Source organism: Agelaius phoeniceus, chromosome 1, assembly GCF_051311805.1.
Source record: "Agelaius phoeniceus isolate bAgePho1 chromosome 1, bAgePho1.hap1, whole genome shotgun sequence".
In the NCBI taxonomy this organism is placed as follows: Eukaryota; Metazoa; Chordata; class Aves; order Passeriformes; family Icteridae; genus Agelaius; species Agelaius phoeniceus.
The window spans coordinates 106,304,250-106,323,953 of record NC_135265.1 but is presented as its reverse complement, the minus strand read 5'-3'; the positions used below and the strand labels follow the sequence as shown (position 1 = coordinate 106,323,953).

Here is a 19,704-nt window from a genome sequence, read left to right as displayed (position 1 = left end):
GTTGCATGATGAAAAGATGAAAGGCAATGGATGACACAAGTTGCAGCAGTGGAATATCTAGCTATTCATTAAGAGTTGTTTTTTCTACTATGAGGGAGGTAAAACAGTATAAGAGAAAGGTTATAGATTCTTCATCCTCAAATAAAGAAAATTTGCCTGGATTTGTCCCTGAGTAATGTAATGTAACTTTGAAGTCCAGTCTGACTTTGCAGCTATACTTTGATCAGGCAGCTAAGTGAGAGTCTTATAAAAATCCCTTCCAACCAAAATTATTCTGTGACTGTACTGGTACATTTGCACTACATTTCATCTGACAGATATGGCCAGAGTTCTCCTTTGAGATCTCTGAAATATACTTTCTCCTGAAATTTGTGTTATGTTATCTTGGTAATTGTTTCTTACTGCTGTTCTGCTTCAGTATGTTCAATGACATCAACATGTTGCACTTTACCAGTTACTTTTTGAAAATTCTATAGTGGAAGTACTTGGAGAGTGCTATAAGTTAATATTCCTCTTCAGTCATGGGAAAATATTTGAATAATAGAATTTTGAAAATGACATTCAGTTGTTCCCTTGAAATAGAAGTGGTACAGAAAAGAAGCTATGTTTTCAGTGCCTGTTTGACATAATCAGTGAATGTTTTTTAGGAACTTGAAGTTCAAGATTAGTGTCCAGATCTATTAAATTTGGTGACTTAAGTGTTCTAATTTTAAAAAATGTTGCTGTTCAGCAGTCTCTGTTGGTCGTGATACTTAGAGAAAGAAAAAAAAAAAGTGGAGGCAGTAGTGGTGCTTTAATGTTACTGTTTTTCCATGAAATGTTGCATCTGAAAAGCAGTTGACTTCCATTGTTTTCATAAGTTAAATCTAAGAAATTGAATGTTTACTTTTTAAAATATGTATTTTTCTTTCAGAGATGTGAAGCCTGATAATATGCTGCTAGATAAAGCTGGTCATTTAAAATTAGCAGATTTTGGTACTTGTATGAAGATGAACAAGGTAAACATATGTTTCTAATTTGACTTTTCTGTTTGTGAAAGGAAAACATACTTAAAAGTGAAAAGATACTGAAAAGTTTTAAGCTAGATGAGAAGTTCCTTTATTATTCTTCATGGCCTCGTGAAAGGAACTAGATGATCTTTAAGGTCCCTTCCAACCCAAATCATTCTATGATTCTCTGATTCATGCATCTTATTCAGTGACAATGTAAAGTGCAGAAATGGTTCTTCAAGTACTGTTTTTTAGAGAAGAGTTTTTCTGAAGTTTTTTTCTTTTCAGAAGTCAAGCCTTTGATTGTCTCTAGATGCTCAGGGTTATTTCTTCAAATATTTTGGTATGAAAAGTTAATGCAAAGAAATGAGATGATTTTTACATAGTGTGCCAGAAATGAAAGAATCAAAACTGACACGCCGGTTGCTTAATGCCAGTTTTATGTATTAGCCATTGCTGACATAGGATGAGGGCAAATCTGAGGGAAACAGGTGTCATATAATTATTTATTTTTAAAAATGTATTCTGAGGTCATTTAAAAAAAGTAAAATCCAGCAACTGTTGTTCCCTACACAAAACTGCCTGGTTTGTGTCAGCCTGCACATACATTTGAGGAAAACATGTTTGGAAATCTGAAGTATGTGGTAGGTAGTAGAGTTCGTGTAATATGTACAATATATTTTCATCATATTCCAGGAGATTTGAATAAGTTACTGTACTTAGCTGCTGAATAAAAGGCACCAATGAAAACCAAGTGCAGGCTGTGTGTAAAAATCCTAGTAGTCTTGAGCCCAGTCTTGGTTCCTCTAGTCTTTTGAAAGCAAGGGGTTATTCTCTAGAAGAAAAACTGCTCAGCATAGAAGCTTAATTTAGGATTTGCTGTCTATGCAGCACTAAACTAATATTTCTTTTATTTGCTTAGTTATGTATTTTTATGTGAATTTTTCCACTGATCCATTTCTAGGAATGGCATGGGATTATTTCTGAAGTGCCTGAATGGCACTGGAAAAGGGTGTGTGATTACACCTTCAGCATTCTGGATGTCAGCTCCAGTGTGACTGATCTCAGTTCTGTGAGCACTTTCTCGAGGGTGTGAGGAACATCAAACATTCTTGTCATCTGTTACCTGTTTTGAAGTCTCTCTACATAGATTTCCAAAGCCTTATCTACCTTTAGTCTTCCTACCATACAGTATCTTGGGTCAGAGGCCAGAAACTTGCAGTTCAGCTGTTCCTGTTATCAAAATCCCTGATGTTGACCCATTTGTGCTATCAGAGGAGTTTTCACTGTTTACAGTACATCCTGTCAGCAAATGACAAATTTATACTGGCATGAGTAGCTGTGTAGTGTGTGCAGGGCCTAGATGCAATTCTGATTACTTCTTGGATTCTAACTGAGGTTTTTAAAGCAACTTCCATTGTGTTTGACAGATCTAGTGCTTTGTTCTAGCTTAGCAGCTTAGACTTCAAAAATAAATTTAAAAAAAAACATTTAAAAAAGAATGTTTGTTGACAGAATTTTATACATATACAACATCTGTTGATGTTGCTTAGGCTGCATAAACTCATGGAACTTACTGGGAATTTTGGAACTTATATTTGGGCCTGGCTGTTGTCCTCTGTTTTGTAGGAAGGAATGGTACGATGTGACACGGCTGTGGGAACACCAGACTACATCTCTCCTGAAGTATTGAAGTCCCAGGGAGGGGATGGTTACTATGGGCGGGAATGTGACTGGTGGTCAGTTGGAGTCTTCTTGTATGAGATGCTTGTAGGTGAGTAATAGGATCATCAGAATCGACTGCCTTACTTAACTAGACTCCCATGTTAAAATCACTCTTGTTTTTAACATTACAGCTCTTCTGGCATGAGCTGTGGTTTACAGATCCTGGCATTTACAGAATATGTTTTAGAAAAATTCTGGCAGAGTTCTCAAACATTTGTCCTCGCCTCTTTTTCACTTGGTAGCATACATTGTTGTATATGTAATTCAGATATTGCAAATCAAGTCTACAATAATTTTGATCTGCTTTTTAATGTTTGTTCTGCTTTTTCAGGTGATACACCTTTTTATGCAGATTCTTTGGTTGGAACGTACAGTAAGATTATGAACCATAAGAACTCCCTTACTTTCCCTGATGACAGTGACATTTCTAAAGAGGCAAAAAACCTCATTTGTGCCTTTTTAACTGATAGGTAAGGTTTATGTTATAAAAATAAGCCTTCATTAAGAGTATTTCTTGTCATGTCAATAAAAAAAAGTATTTGTTTTGTGTGCATTTTTAAACTGCTCAGGAGAAGTGAAATTTTTAGAGCCTGGGCATGAGTGCAGTGTAACAGCTTGGCAATTGCCTGAGCTGTCCATGATGGTGGAAACAGAAACAGCAGAGCTTCTTATAGACGAAAGTTTAAACCAGGCTGTGTCTGAAATGTAGCTGCTCTGCTCATATAGAGATCTTCTTACAAAAACATTTGAGTTATATGTACATTTTACCGTAGCTTGAGAGGTATTTTATTGTCTCTGTTGTTAGGTTGTGCTTTAAGTGAGTCTTTCCTTCAGAATAATTTATGGAATCTCGTGTGTTTAACCAAAACACTCTTCAACAGGGAAGTGAGGCTAGGACGAAATGGTGTAGAAGAAATTAAACGGCACCTTTTCTTCAAAAATGATCAATGGGCTTGGGAAACACTCAGAGACAGTAAGTATAGTGCTTTTCTCAGAAATTATGGTCTGGCTTACCGATGTATCATGTTGGCCAAAGGACTGGTGTATTTTGTTTAAAGGAGTTTAAAGTTTTATTTACTCTGTACAAAGCAAAATGTTCTTAGTGACTTGAGTGATATACTGATTATTATCATACTATTTTGCATTTTTTCTAGCTGTAGCACCAGTTGTGCCTGACTTAAGTAGTGACATTGACACTAGTAATTTTGATGATCTGGAAGAAGACAAAGGAGAGGAAGAGACATTTCCCATACCAAAAGCATTTGTGGGCAACCAGCTTCCTTTTGTAGGATTTACGTACTACAGTAACCGTCGGTATGTGTGCAGAAAGCAAATTAATGCTGTATTCTTTGTTGGCACTGTTTCTGACTCTTACTAACCAATATCTACGTTTAAATCTATTCAGATACTTACTAATCATTCAGAATACTAAAAATTGCACTCTTTTAATACTTTAACAATGATAAAGTACTGCTAGACATCATTACCTCAAAATATTCCATTGTGTTGTTGAGTGTCCTATTCTGCATTGAGAAGATGCTGCAGAAGTGATGCTGCAGAAGCTAGGCAAGAAAATCCACTGTTGCCACTACCAGGCAGAGCTGCCTGCAGAGCACTGAATTGTGTGTAGAGTCATGAATCAAGGTTTGAAAGTCCATTTGTTTTACTGCATATTACTGTCCCTGAGCTGAATATGAAGTTTCCATACTTTCCATCAGTGTTTTAGTGTGTGGTAAATTAAACCCTGGCTTACTAGAAATATTTCCTACTTGCCTGCTTTCTACATCATAATTTTTCTTTTTAAGTACACGTCCACTGACAGAGTGAGATCTTGATGCTGTACGGCTTTCACTATTGCTTAAAAGACTTCTAAATTACATCAGTTAAACTGTATTAATTAATGCTTTCAACAGTCATTATTATTGTAGGCCCTATGGATAGCTACGTCTACATTCAAAAATCTCAGTAACTTTTTAATACTTGGAAAGCTGCTTTTAATTGTGGTGTCAGTCAGGCTTCAAATGGGCTAAACCCAAAGTGTCAGAGAGAGACTGTTAGCTTTAATAGCATTTCTGGATAGGAAAATCTTGACGGAAATAAATCTGGTTTTCGTCCTTGTGTAGAAGAGGAAACACTTTTCCAAGCCTGAGGTGAAATTCTTTCCATCTCTGCAAAGAGTTGGATTTGTTGTTACTTTTTGCCATGGTAAGGTGTAGAAGGACTTGTAGGCTTTCCATACAATTTGGGTGAGTTCAGCAGTTCAAGAGTTTCACCTGTTGTTCTCACTTTAGTCTGTAACTTTGAAAAGTTTCCATTTTTGCCTTGCAGGAATATTTTGGAATATATTGTCAAGAAGTAGCATATTAGCAGCATGTTAATAACAGAATTTCTTCCTTCCCTTTTGGGGGACAGTATCAGGAATTTGGAGAGCTAAGTGGCTGTGTTCTTGCTGTCATTGAAGAGTTCTGCTGCTCTCTGCTACTATCGTGACTTTGTAGGCTTACTAGAACTATGATACTGGCCTAGAACTGAATTTAGTCCTGTAATATTCTGCTGGTGTGATTGTCTTGAAAAATCTGAAATGACTATTCATGCTTGCTAAACCTGTAATCCTAACTTTTGTTTTCTTTTTGTACTGGAAATAGTTCAAACATTAAAACAAAAATAAGTCTGTATCTGGACATGTTAACACAGATTCTGGAATACCAGTTGAGAACACTTTGTAGCCCTATCTGGCTTGTGAGTTCTCTTCTAGATCTGATGGAGCTGGTGCTGTGCCTGTCTCAGTATCACATTCTTACTGCTCAACAACCCTGGTGTGTAAAATGGGGTGGCTTCTAGTACTCCAAACAGCAAGCTTGTTTCCATAGGAAACTTTCATTTCCACTTTGTCATTTGATTGTCTGAAAGCCAGATTGAGGTTTAATTTCACCATGGTTTGGAGATGCCTTTGATTTTACTCTCCTTCATCTTTTGGAGAAGTTTTTTTATATCTGGAAATGTCCACGTGATGCAAAAAGGCCTTGTCCATCTTTCTCAGTTCATGTGTTGGAGTGTTATTTCTCACGTAATCTGATGCACTTAATAGATGCTTTACGTCTCTTTAGATCAGTTAGCAGGCCAAGAATATCACATCAAATACCAAAGGAATTTGAAAACAGTAATTTGTATTTATTTACCTAACTCTGCAGATTCATCGCAACTAGAAATTCATGGTATTTTTGGAAAACATTTACATAAAATAAGAACACTGGCTTCAGGGCAAACTTTTTGTGTGTAGAACTCTTAGTAACTTTGTTGAAAGTTACACAATCTCTGCAGACTTTGCTTCATTACTGCTACTTGCTGCATAAGTGCCTGAGTAAATATTTATGGGATAGAAGCCAATGAGAGTGTTGTAACTAAGGAAAGCAAAGATTTTTTTAAATGGTTATTAAAAAAAAGAAAAGTGGTTGTATTGTATTTGGCAGAAATCCTTTTTTTCTGGAGGCCTTCTCTTGCAGCTTTGTACTTTAACCTTTCAATAAATTGAATTTTTCAATTAAATGTGCTTAAATCTGATTATGTTGCTATTTGATTATCCACATTTTGGAGCAATAAATCTAGGAGTTATATTTTAGGATGTCTCTGTTATCTTAATCTTTTTATAATAATCTTACTTTTAAACAACTCTTCAAATTAACTTTAGAAATGTTTTTGCAGGTATTTAGGTGTCCCTGCAGAAAATTCCAATGACAACAGAACAGGCTCCAGTGTGGACAAAAGTGTGGTATGTCTTCATCTTTATTGTATCCTAATAAAGAGTCTGCTGCATATATAAATATATACTGCATATATGCCATAACCTGTTTGAGTTAGAAATGTCTCAAATTATCTTAGTATTTGGGATCAACAAAATCAATGCATGAGTTTTAGCTCTTTAGTATGGCCTCCCTAATAAAGTTCATGGAAAAGCAGAATTTCACTTCTTAATATAACATTGGTTTTCTTGAATTGAATAAAATAGCCAAAACTTTTTGTGGAAAAGGATTCACAGTTTTTATCTTTAGAAATATCAAAGTACTTGTGCAGTGTTTCTAGAGTGCCTCATTGATCCTGGGTTGCTTTGTGGCAGCCATGGAGTCTGGACTTCCAGTGAACTCAGTGGAAGGTAGAAGACCCTGTACCAAGCATGGGCATTCTGCTCTTTCACAAGCCTTCTCCACAAGCTGTTGGGAGTTGGGGCACTGATGATCTGCATTTCTAGAGCAGTTCACCTAGCAAGAAATGCTCAGGAATGCTTTCAGTTACATATTCCCAAACATCTCAGCAGCCAGGTTTCCAGGAAGATATGCTAAGGTGTTTGAGACTTGGTTGAGTGCTTGGATTCTATGTAAGTTCTGATATAAATCAAACTGTTCCCTAAAAATGGTTTGATATGTTACAAATTACATTATTTCCAGAAGAAAACATGGTCAAAAATTGATAATTAACTTTAAAATAAATCTTGGCTTTGACTATGATTTACTGTGTTAGTATTTTGTTCTGTTTTCTGTTGAGAGTAGAAAAGATACTGATCTGTGTTCCCTTTTCTCTTAAACTAGCAATGAAAAGGTTTAATGACACATGGCACTACCCAGAGAAAATTTGTACAGGGCAGGGGAACTGGTTATGTCCTTTACTGGGCAAGTGAATTTAATCAGTGAAATATCTTGATTTTTTAATGTATATTGATGTGCTTGATATACTTTCTTTTCTTTATAAGTGTTTGACTGTTGATACAGTAAAATTTTAAAACAATGCCAGACTTTCCAGTATTTGAAAGTACTTAAAACTGTGTGCTGGCTTTTGGCTGACTTTGAAGAGAGTTACCGAGTGGACTTGGCATACTCACTGGAATACTACTCAGTGTGTAGTTGAAGAATCCTCAATAGTCCTGTCCATGTTGTCAGACATGTTCAAATGTATTGTGACTTTAGCAGTTTTGGGAGGTGAAGGTCTGGAAGAATTTGAGTGTTATAGGAAGGTTTAAATTGATTTTAAGTCTTTATTACAAGGTATGTTTCCCCCACAGTTCTTTCTCAGCTGTTTTTCTTTCATTACATGCTGCAATGAAAACGGTAATGTTGCCACATGGTTAGCAAATTAATTAGTTCTGGAAATATAACACAAGATGCTACCTGGTCTCTCTGCATTTTGATGTCTGTGTTTTGAATGTCTTTGGAGAAAGACATGAGTGTCACAAATTGCCAAGAAATTCATTGTTTTGCAAGTGTGTAAAACTTAACAGAATTAGGCCATGGTGTTGTACAAAAATAGAATTCTATATCCTTTTACTGAATATCAAACCTCTTTGAAGATCTGATTGCTTACTTTGGTTTAGTGCTGCCATAACCACCTATAAACAGTTTAGATTTTAAGAAAAAGGAGATTAAGAGATTCTTTTGCACTCAATCTTAGGTTTTCTTCATTGCTCAGGGTACAGAACCAGACTCACTATGCTGAAGTGAGTAAGAAAAAAGAAAAAAAAATTACAGTTCTGGAGGGATTTTTCTTTACTTCTCTGTTGCCAACAGGCTTTTCTTCAGTCCTTTCCTCCCCTGCTTCCTACTCAAAATGGAAACCAAGAGCAAACTAAAGCTTAAAGGCGTGCTTTTATACTGAGTTAACTATAACTCAGGATTTTCTTGAGGTATTCTTTAGTCTATTGATAGCAGATTGTGCAGAGCTTTGCCCGGAAGCCTGTTGTCTCTACTGATATAATTAGACTGCTCAGCGAGCTCAGATGGGTCCCCTGGGGTCCAGCCTGATGTGAGAACATGCAGAGACACGGAGGCGCAGGAGGATGCGATAGCAGTCCGAGCGAGTCGGAGGCACTACAGAAATGCCTCAGTTGCCAGATGTCTTTGTAGACCTGGTTCTCATCTATCCCATTTAGTTCCTCTGTGCACCCTGTCTGGAAGGGCTATAACATGAGTAAAAGGAAATGGAAGAGCAATCACGTGGAACCTTTGTTATCCTCTGTTTTGGGGCATTTGCTGTGGTCCTTTCTTATTACAGTGAGAGTCTTTAAATAGTCTTGCTTCGTGCTTTATTTCTCAGTGGTTCATACCAAGGAGATAAATGTGTTGTGTACTGGTCTTTCCTTTGTCCTCAAAGTCTAGGTTTAGAAGGCATCCCTTGTTTTTAACTACAAGCATTGTCTGATCCACATAGTGTTATGTTCTATGTCACACCAGTAATTTGTTTTCCAGAGCTGCTCTGTTAAGTGTTGAAATGTCTAATTTTTGAAGATTTTTGAGATTTTGGAGTTAAAACGGGAAACAACAAAGCAAAGCACCAGAAGCACTTGAAAATGTTGCTTTGAAGAGAGTCTAGATTAGGAATCTAGTGCTTCTCTATGCAGTTCCAAGAGCATTGAAGGAAATGTGTAAAAATTAAATAGGCTGAAATATTTACAATATCAGTGGAAAGGTTTATAATGAATCAACCAACAAGAGGTTGACTTGATGAGCTCCTTCATCACGTTAAATGAGGATTTTGATGTTGAAATGGGATTATTGTGCCTAGATATTCAATAGAAGGTGGTAGATATTTTGAGACTACATGAAAGGAATGAATTTCTGAGTTTATCCTGCTGGCAAACAGTACATGCTATGCACTAATGTGCCATATTAACACCTGAAGTTTGTTACTATCTTTCAAACCTTGGTACAGTTCTAGCTGTAAAAATGACCTCTGACTAAAGAGATGGTGAGAGCACTTTCTCCCCATTGCCAGTAACTGACTGGCCTGGTTCTGCTTCCTGAACTTGTTGGGAGCTTGACTTGGAGATGCATTGCAAAATACACATGGTGGTTCATACTAGAAGAAATTTTGAGACTTACTAAAGTGCTTTCTTACATTTTTGCAGTAATATCTTTAGCCAGGTACTGAAGATCTGTAAAACAAGGAGGATTTGATTTAGCTTAGCCCTGTGAATTTTGAAGATACCTAAAATTCCATGTGCATACAAATGAAAAAAACTGTCTTACTTTTTGTAATTAAATTGTGAGGGGGCAGGGAGAAAGGGACATGTATCACATTTTAATAAGGTAAAATGTCTTATTTTGGTAGAAGAAACTAAGCTGTGATACAATGTAAGCAGAACTGAATATTATGAAATACTTTTTAAAAATTTCTAAATTTAATGCATGTTCTTTCACAAATATATATTTAAAGCTGGAAAATATGCAGAAGATGATCTATGAGTTAGAAGAACAGCTACATAATGAAATGCAGTTGAAAGATGAAATGGAGCAAAAGTGCAGGTGAGTCTTTGAACTTCAATTATTTACATAATTTAAGTATATCTAACACTTCAGTTCTGTGGTACTGCTTTGGGGATTACCAGGATAACACTAAGAATAGTGTTGTAGTTCTCCAAGGGAGTTCCAGGCACAGATCTAAGTCATTCTAAAATTTTCTTGAGTATGGTATAGAGAAATTTGTTTTTTCTTTGACAACCATGTAACACATGTTCTTTCTGAGCACTGTATTCAGATGTTTTATTGGACTAAGGTACGTGCTCACTGTGCTGATTTTTTTTTAAATGTGAAATTCTGTATATATGGCACATACTGGATTATTAATATTAATTAGGTGTTTTCTAAATACAGGGTACTTGTTGGAAAACCACTTTTTTTTTCTATGGCTGACATATAGGAACAACAATTTGCTTTCTGAAGTTTTGTTTCTACCATGCTGAAATAGCAGCTATGTGAGGATTGGCATTTTTCTTGCAGTCACATGAAAAAACAGTTGAGATTCCCCCTTTCTGATAATCAGACATTTTTACTGAGAGTCATGCAAACTAAATTCCCCTTCAGTTAACTTCTCCTTTTGAAATCTTTTCCTGAAGAATTAAATAATCCCAGGAGGCAACACTAGGTATATGATGCAGGAAGAATTTAGACTTGTGAATTAGAACCATAGTGTGTAGCTGTACACGCTCCTTAGGTGTAAACTGGTAACTGAAATGGTCTAGTGGGAATTTAGGCTATGTCACTCTGTTGCTTACTTAAACACAAGCTCACTGTTGGCAGGTTCTGATTGCTCCCCCCAAGCAGAACATACATTCTTGAAGGATATTCAGTAGCTGTCTTCCTGCAGTACTACTGAAGCTGTCAGAGCACAACTGTGTCTTCTGGTTTGTCATTCCATTCACTGCAGAGTCAGTAGATAGGAGATATCCCTCACTATTGTAACTGCCTCTTCTTTTACCTGCCAGGCAGCCTTGTCTGGGTCCTCTTTGTTGGTTCTTTGAAGAGGGATGGCTGCCTGCAGGAATGCAATGGATGTGTCAGTGCTATTGACAGTTAAATGATGTTTTACTGTGCGTTTCACCACACTCTCTGTAGTTCAGTCTTCTAATACATTGATTCAACAGAGAGACTTTCAAATATTTCAAATAATATTATTCATGTACCTTTATCTGTAGTAGGGAGCTGTCTGCTGTGGAATTAATGAGCTGTTTTAGATATTTGAAGGTCATAACCACAGGAAGTTTTAGCAGTTTACCAGGGTATTCTAATCTTCAGGATAGCCTGTTGTGTCCATACACTATTTTTTGCAGATTAAGGGATAAAATGTGGCACCTAAAGTTTCACATATTTAATCTGTAACAAAGCTGATAAATACTTAGTGATATATTTTACAAATTATTTGCAATGGTCGATTGTCTTCCTCGGCTTTAAATGTTCTTTACAAAATAACATTAGTCAAAATAGTAACATTCACTTTAGTAATGGTCACGAATCAGTTCACTAGAAAAACAGTATGTATAATTTATCTGTTAAATGATCTTGTTTTATTTTTAGATCTTCAAACATAAAGCTAGACAAGATAATGAAAGAACTGGATGAAGAGGTAATATTTTTCTCCCCTGAAGATGCCTTAATTGGGTAAAGGGTGGAGTTAGGAATAGTATTTTCATGATTCTAAGATATTTTTACTGTGACTAAAAAAAAATTGTTCTGTGTTCAAGTTTGAGACCTAACGATCATGTTTCAATACATAACATTGGGAGATTTCCTTACATTTTTATTTGTAGTCATTTACAAAAACTTTTCTTTCTGTTAGTCATGCTGATTTATGTTTACTTTGATAAATATTTTACTTAGTCTTGCTTGCAAGTTTTCTGGATTTTATCAAAGTCAATTACTACAAAAATGAAGATGATTTTCTACTGAGTCCTTCTCTTGTCTCTTAATAAATTTAGTAGTTACTTTAGATATAATTGTACTAACAACAATTTTTCTCGTAATTGTATAAATTTGTCATGTAGAAGTTAAAAAAACTGTCTTTTCTGAAAACCTTTCCAAGGAAGCCAGAAATTCATTCATTCGAAACAATCAGTTTCCATGTGTAATTAGTTGCAGAGATCATGCAACTGGTTTAGCAATCATTCCTTAAAATGTAAGTATAAAATACCAATTCTTTGAATTTTAGGGAAATCAAAGGAAGAACTTGGAAACAGCAGTGTCTCAGATTGAGAAAGAAAAGATGGTATTACAACATAAGATAAACGAGTACCAAAGAAAATTTGAACAAGAGAATGAAAAAAGACGTAATGTGGAAAATGAAGGTATGCAGTATTGTCCAAACGTTGACACAGGCTGTATATAATGTGTTTTGGGGAATAATTTAGTGTCATAGTGTCTTAAGTGCTGTGCAGCTTTAAGGTTTGAAAAGGGATCTTTTCAAATAACAAACACGGATTTTGAGTTAATTTTTTTTTGTTCTTATTTTCAAATTCTGTACTCTGCAGCACTGTGCTGTGTTGTTGGTCTGCGAGCACAAAATTTGACATAGAAATATATGTAAGAAGCAAAAAGTCAATAAAAGACCTATCAATGCAAAACAATATTTTGGAGCATGTTTGTGTAAAAAAACAAGAATAAAACCCTAAGTTTTTTATAGTATGCTGTATTAATGTTGCAATTTCTCTTTAGTGTCCACACTAAAAGATCAGATGGAAGACTTGAAAAAAATCAGCCAGCATTCACAAATTTCAAATGAGAAGATAACACAGTTACAAAAACAAGTATGTTGTTTGTGCTCCTTGTCTTAATTATTTCTTAGATTTGAGCATTCAAATGTAGCAAAACTGGCTCCATAATCTTTATATATGAGAATCTTTGTATGGTTTATTTTAACAGCTAGAAGAAGCAAATGATTTGCTGAGGACAGAATCTGACACAGCTGCAAGACTGAGAAAGGGCAACACAGAAATGAGCAAGTCATTAAGTCAGGTAGAATCACTGAATAGAGAACTGCAGGAAAGGTGCAGAGTTCTGGAAAGCACAAAACTGCAGGTGGAGAAAGATTATTACCAACTACAAGCAGCTTTGGAGTCAGAACGAAGAGACAGAAGTCATGGATCTGAAATGATTGGAGAACTACAGGGTAATTATTCTGAATTTATACCTTAACAAAAAAAGCTGTGATAACCCTACTTAAGTGAAGTAGAGTTTGGTAACGGGAGGAAAGCCAACCTGCAAACAAAGTGTGACTAAACAATTTCTGAAGATTGGATCTGCCTTCCTGATCATATTGAGCAGCTCTTGGGAGAGAGAGAGAATATCAAAATCACAGAGTGTCAAACACTGATCGTGAGTCTGGGGCTGCACTGACTAAAAGTCTGAGTCCAGTGGTGCAAAAATAGGAAGAGCTGATACAGTGCAACACTGTCTTACTGCCTTGTGCAGTAGCCAAATTGGTATAGCCTGGACTTGCTCTTCTTTCATGTGTTGAGAAGGCTTTTTTTTTTTTTTGTTAAATGGCATTTGTTTTCTTTTATGATGATTCTACATTACTTTTACAAGCATGGTTAAGAGCACAATAAGGGATGCAGTTGCTGAATCCTTTTTTTCAGGATGCTTGAAACTTTCTACTATTTCTATTGATTCTTCCAAACTAGAAACTATTCAGATGCATTAGTTCATGGCTGTGGCTGTGCTAATGGACCCTGACTCTTAACTTGCCATTTTGAACCATCTGTCTGCAGTATTCAGTTTCCATGAGGTCTTTTAGATGAGGACTCTCCTTTCCCTACTAAAAGGGAGTGTATAAGACAGAGACTTTTTACCAGGATCTGTAGTGACAGGACAAGGGGCAATGGTTTTAAATTGAAGGAGAGTAGATTTACATTAGATATGGGAAGAAACTTTTTATAATAAGGGTGATGAGACCCTGGGACAGGTTGCCCAGAGAAACTATTGGTGCCTTGTCCCTGGAAGTGTTTCAGGGTAGGTTGGATGGAACTTTGAGCAACAGGGTCTAGTGAGAGATGTCCCAGCATGTGACAGGGACACAGATGATTTTCAGAGGTCCCTTCAAAACCACATGATTCTACTTAGTATTTCCTATAAACTCTTACACTACACAAGGGTAGATGCTTTGGGGTTTGAGGAATAGTTCTTTTTCCCATAAGTCATAGCACTTAAAGTCATAGGATGGTTTTGGTTAGAAAAGACCTCTAAAATAATCATGGAGTCCAACTGTTAACCCAGAACTGCCAAATCCACCACTAAACCACATCCCTAAGTGCCACATTTGCACATCTTTTGAACACTTTCAGGGGTGGTGATTTCACACCTTCCAGTTGGAGCCTGTTTCAGTGCCTGACTTCCCCATTGTCTGAGTCACACTTACGTGAATGTTGTGTTAGTACCCAAAAATCTGTTTGAAACTGACTTTCTGTGTAATGTGCCTTATCTACCCATTAATGAAGATAGCATCACTTACAGGTGCTTGTTCCATAGCCTAGCAGAACTTGGGTTAATGAAAGAAATTCTGAATATTAGATAATGGAAGTGATGGAAGGCAGAAACCATTTTTGCTTGATTAGTTTTTGTGAATTGTTACTGATTATATGCATAAAGAGTGTCTACAAAGGTCAGTTTGCTCTACAATGTATGGCCTTTGCATGCCTGAGCAATTTGAAGTACTTGAAATATTTTATGGGCCCAGAAATCAATAGAAGTTGCAAAGACAATTGATCTAAATAACGTAACAAATATTGAGTGATATTTAATTTTTTGTGGCAGTTCGGATTACAGCTTTACAAGAAGAAGTAAAAAACATTAAAAACAATCTTGAAAAAGTGGAAGCAGAAAGAAAACAAGCACAGGATATGCTTAATCATTCAGAAAAGGTATGGTGAAATGATGTTGAGGCTGATGCTCTTTGTCAGCTTTTGACTATATTTTCAAATGTTATTGATGTTTCCAAGTCTTCAGGCGGTTCTTACTTGTAGCATTGTGCATGAAAATTTTGTTTGTCATTCATTATCACTGATTCAAGGATCCAATTCTACTGCCAGTAGCAAGGAATTTTTTTCTGCCTGCCTAACTATGACTGCAAAGACTTGCTTCTGAAAATCTATAAACTTTTTAAAAATCTGTTTTTGGTTGGTTTTTTTTTTTGGTTTTTTGGAGTGGGAGTGGGGGGTGTTTTCTCTTTTTTAATCTTTACGGGATTTTAATTTGACTGGATCGGTGCCAGGCAGGGCTTTTTAATCAACTCTGGTGCGGAATTTTTTTCTGTCCTTCCGTCCTTCCTTCTAAATGTTCCTCTAACATCTCTGATCCCTTCCATATGATGGAAACAGTAAGAGGAAATCCTGCACCTTTTCTCCAGACAGACTGCAGAGTTAACTCTGTCTGGTGAGATCAGGTAAAGACTTGCTGTGCTTTGTGGTCTGTGCGAATAAACCAGAGATAGAACAGCCTGTGAGGGAAGGGGACAAGCAATTCTAATTTGTTGTTATGTGAAGAAACCATTCAAAGGCCAGTGCTTGTCTCTCAAAGCACATCTCCAGTGCTTGTTTGGTGAATTACTGTTAATGCCTGGCAATCCTAGAATGAAATAACCCAAATCCATCCAGGTAACAATAATTCAGATTCCTCTGTGCTCTAGGATGTCTGTTTGTTAGTTGTATGTTTCCAGTTTAGGTGACTACCAATTATACAAATGGAGAAGTTTCCGTTTTCTTGCAAATTTGTAGACTACTGAAAAAAAGTTAGTGAAATTTTTTCCAGAGCACTGAGTACAGTTTTGGTCTGTTACTGTTCTTTGCTAAGCGTGGAAAATAACATTGATAATCTCTTGATAACAGAAATGTAATACTAAAAAAGGGAATAAGAATGTGATTCTTCAGGTATTACAGAAATCTGATCACTTTATCTTTAGGAAAAGAATAATTTAGAGATAGATTTGAACTACAAGCTGAAATCCTTACAAGACCGGTTAGAACAGGAAGTGAATGAGCACAAAGTGACAAAAGCGCGGTTAACTGACAAACACCAGTCCATAGAGGAGGCAAGATCAGTTGCAATGTGTGGTAAGTGTTTCCTGCAAGTTTCAGGTGAATACATAATAAAGCATGTTCTGATTATGATAGTTCGATACACATTGTGTTACACTGTAGTACTCTTGCACCAGTGTTTGATCCTTTCTATAAAGAAAATGTGTATTAAAATCTTAAAACGTGAAAACTACATGTTTAAAATTATTTTCTCTAACATGCTATTTCATAAAAATTTATTGTTTCCTAATGTTTTACATATCTTACTTCAAAGCCTTCCATGGCTTCTAAAATGCTATTGAATCTTGAGCTTCTGTCTAATGCTAAACAGAATTGAAAGAATGCATTATCAAGAGAGATGTCTTAGGGCATTCATTCTTGTGTAACTGCATTAAAAATACCAGTGTTGTATTAGGCTTGTCTGAAGGAAAGTGAGAATTTTTTTTTATAGATGTATATCCATGAATCAAAGGTGTGTCTTGATTTTGTAATTGAACATGTCAGGTTTTCCTGTGAAGGTCATGAGTACCTAAATGTGGCTTTTAGAGGTAACCATAATGGTAGCATTTTTTTCTTTTGCTATTCTCCATTCATGGAAATGAAACTTTGCCTTACGTCAAAATAATTACTTCAAGAAGCTATGCTTTTTATTTCTTTCACTGTTTATCTTTCAGTTGTCATGATAATATTCCAGTGCTTTGAATGCAGAATGGAATTATTTTTATTTTTTAGTGTTCCTTGTAATAATGCCAGGATCTTTTTTTTTTCAAAAAAAAAAAAAAAGAAAAACAAACAGCAGAAAAGCTGAAAATCACATAGCAGAAAAGCTTATATAGCTGAACAAAAAGGTCTGAAAAATATTAGGATATTTATGACTGTTTTTACAAATGCATGCTTGCAGATGCTATGTAATAATTTTTGTTATTTTTATTTCCTTAATCTTTTTTAGAAATGGAAAAAAAGATAAGGGAAGAACGGGCAGCAAGAGAAAAGGCAGAAAATAGAATAGTTCAAGCTGAAAAACAGTGTTCCATGTTGGACTTTGACCTGAAGCAATCTCAGCAGAAACTGGAACATCTTCTTCAGCAAAAGGAGAGACTGGAAGATGAAGTAAGTAAAAGGTTCATCACTAATAATTTTCTATATAAATAAGAAATTAGAGTTGAACTGAGAAATAGAAAATTAAATTCACTTATACTGAGCTCCTTATATAATACTGAGCTCCTTATATAATCCTCAGTAGAATTGAGGATAGTTGTTGGCCTAAGTAGGTTTAGGTAAGTTCTGCTTGTTTCATAACTCTAGCATGTCTTCCATATTTGAACTTCAATTCAATATAACACTTTTTTTTGGTGTTTTCTCTTTTTCTAAAGAAAAAAATTTGCTTGTGAATTTGACTGTGCAGTCTGATTGATGTGGATGATTTACAGGTCTGAGTTTGTGTTGTCTAGTTTGCATTCTTTCCTTTTGTTCAAGGAAATGCAATTAGAATATTGAATGTGAAAACTAGGTACTAAGAATAATAGCTTCATTCTTACTTCTTCTTTACAGGACAGTGGGAATGAATTTTATAACACCTTTCTTAGGGGTCACAACTCATGTAAATTAGTTTTTATGTACTTGATAAGCTGCATTTTTTTTCTAGGGTGAGAGATTTTTAAGATCTGAAATCCATGTAGAGGTTTGCAGACAATTTAGGTTCCTTCACTTGTTGTCTTTCAGATAAGTTAAATTAGGGACTTTGAAATAACTAAAAATGGGAAAGCTTTATCATTCTGCAGCATCATAGCCATATGTTCTAAGGGCAGCAGCTGTGTGTGAGGTTATTACACTGAAGTGTTTGGAGATTCAGGAATACTTTGACATGTGTTACACAGTGTAGCACCTAGTCAGTGGTGTTTACTATAAAATAATCCATATGTGAAACCTCTTCAGCCACATGCAACTGGTTATTTAGCAAAGGCTCCTAAATGGAAATATTTCTCATTTAGGTAAGGAATCTGACACTTAAGCTAGAACAAGAGACGAATAAGCGAATAATGGCACAGAATGAATTAAAGGCACAAGCTTTTGAAGCTGATAACTTGAAGGGTTCTGAGAAGCAGCTGAAACAGGAAATCAATACCTTGTTGGAAGCAAAGAGATTACTGGAATTTGAGTTGGCTCAACTTGCAAAGTAAGTAAAAACGTGAAGTAAAATGGAAAAAATTGCTTAATTATGCATGTACTATTTTGCCTGTTCCTGCTAGTGAATAAAGTTCTCTGGAGCATAGGCATTTTTTCCTAAACTGAAAGAGTATTTTTAGCTGCATGTTATGATTCCTATGTAGCTGCCTGTTATGATTTCTATATAGCCTTCAGTGTTGGAATATTTTTGTTATGAGCTACAATTCAGAACAGTTCTTGGCTCACTATTCTGTGTTAAGGCACACACACATATACATGATTGTGTGTGTATATATATATATGTATATATATGTGTATGTATGCTTCTTTTATTTGAATTACTTTTTTATGGATTGACTCTGATGCTACTTACTAAATCATATGGGACTTTTAGTACATGGGAGTCAACAGTTCCCTTTCATTGCCTAATTCATTTTCTTAATGTTTCTTTATCTTAAAATGAAGACATTTTTCATTAATTAGACTTCTATCATATATTCTTTCAGCTGGCTTAATGTTTCTCCATTTAGAGTACTTCTGGGCTTCTAAATTACATACTGAAAGGGTATGTAATTTGTACTCTACAAGGATCATTGTTTTAGAATAAGAACTGTGTTAAATCAGAATTCTAAGATACAGCAAACTGTTGCTCTTTGTGAAGTCATATGTATGCAATTGGAAGATCATTGTAGAGTGCTGTTCTGGTTAGAAATTGTCTTTTGTCTTTTGTTAGTAGCTGACTTTTTAAATGTTTTCCTTTTTTTTAATTTCTTCAAAGACAGTACAGAGGAAATGAAGGTCAGATGCGGGAGCTTCAGGATCAGCTTGAAGCTGAGCAGTATTTTTCGGTAAGACTTGTAAGGAATTGTGTGTAAGGAATTTTGATATAAATTCCTTCAACAGTGAATAGTTGAAACTAAAATTGTTTTAATGTAAGTAACAACCTTGCATAAATCAGCAGTTCAGAAAATCCTGCTTGAAATACAAATGAGGAACAAAATATTAGAGAACATTAGATGTTGTATCTAGAATGTTGTTTTCTTGTTTGTCAAAACTGACATTAGATTGAGTAACTCTTACCTGAATTTTTCATCAGAGTTGTTCTCATCCTGAGATTAGAAAGGAGATACTTTTCTGATACAATTGCAAAATTTATAGAGAGTTGAAAATCTCCAAATTTACTGGAAAATAGCTCATGCTGTTCATCTACCATACATACATTTAAGAACCATAGACCCAGTAGCATTCTGCATGTATTCCTTATTCTAAAAAGCTACCTTCTCTGCACCTGAATCGCTGAAGGACCTTACTGGGTACTCCAGGGAGCCAAAATGGGTATTTCATAGATGTAGTTTGATCTGTTTCGTCTCTGTGAAAAGAAGCAATAGGATAAAATTCTCTGTAACACCTGAACTTCAAATACATTTGTGAATATGGACAGACTCATTTCACTTTGGGAAATACTTTTAAATTTGGTTTTTCCTGGGAGAGGCAGTA

The 19,704-nt window shown here is 35.6% G+C and overlaps 1 protein-coding gene across 3 annotated transcripts in view; it reads left to right on the top strand.

Annotated features, from left to right (window-relative positions):
* ROCK1 (Rho associated coiled-coil containing protein kinase 1) overlaps positions 1-19,704 on the top strand; it is an 83,135-nt gene that overhangs the window by 39,525 nt on the left and 23,906 nt on the right. For all 3 annotated transcript variants that reach the window (XR_013183936.1, XM_054636004.2, XM_077184760.1), the window contains 16 exons: positions 914-998; positions 2,619-2,763; positions 3,046-3,184; positions 3,596-3,687; positions 3,869-4,028; positions 6,417-6,483; positions 9,915-10,003; positions 11,552-11,600; positions 12,183-12,318; positions 12,686-12,777; positions 12,893-13,139; positions 14,783-14,889; positions 15,927-16,077; positions 16,991-17,151; positions 18,033-18,217; positions 18,986-19,055. Coding sequence is in view for 2 of the 3 variants with exons in the window: in XM_054636004.2 (XP_054491979.1) it covers positions 914-998; positions 2,619-2,763; positions 3,046-3,184; positions 3,596-3,687; positions 3,869-4,028; positions 6,417-6,483; positions 9,915-10,003; positions 11,552-11,600; positions 12,183-12,318; positions 12,686-12,777; positions 12,893-13,139; positions 14,783-14,889; positions 15,927-16,077; positions 16,991-17,151; positions 18,033-18,217; positions 18,986-19,055 (1,975 nt within the window). In the remaining variant the exon portion in view is untranslated. The remainder of the gene's footprint in view (positions 1-913; positions 999-2,618; positions 2,764-3,045; positions 3,185-3,595; positions 3,688-3,868; positions 4,029-6,416; positions 6,484-9,914; positions 10,004-11,551; positions 11,601-12,182; positions 12,319-12,685; positions 12,778-12,892; positions 13,140-14,782; positions 14,890-15,926; positions 16,078-16,990; positions 17,152-18,032; positions 18,218-18,985; positions 19,056-19,704) is intronic.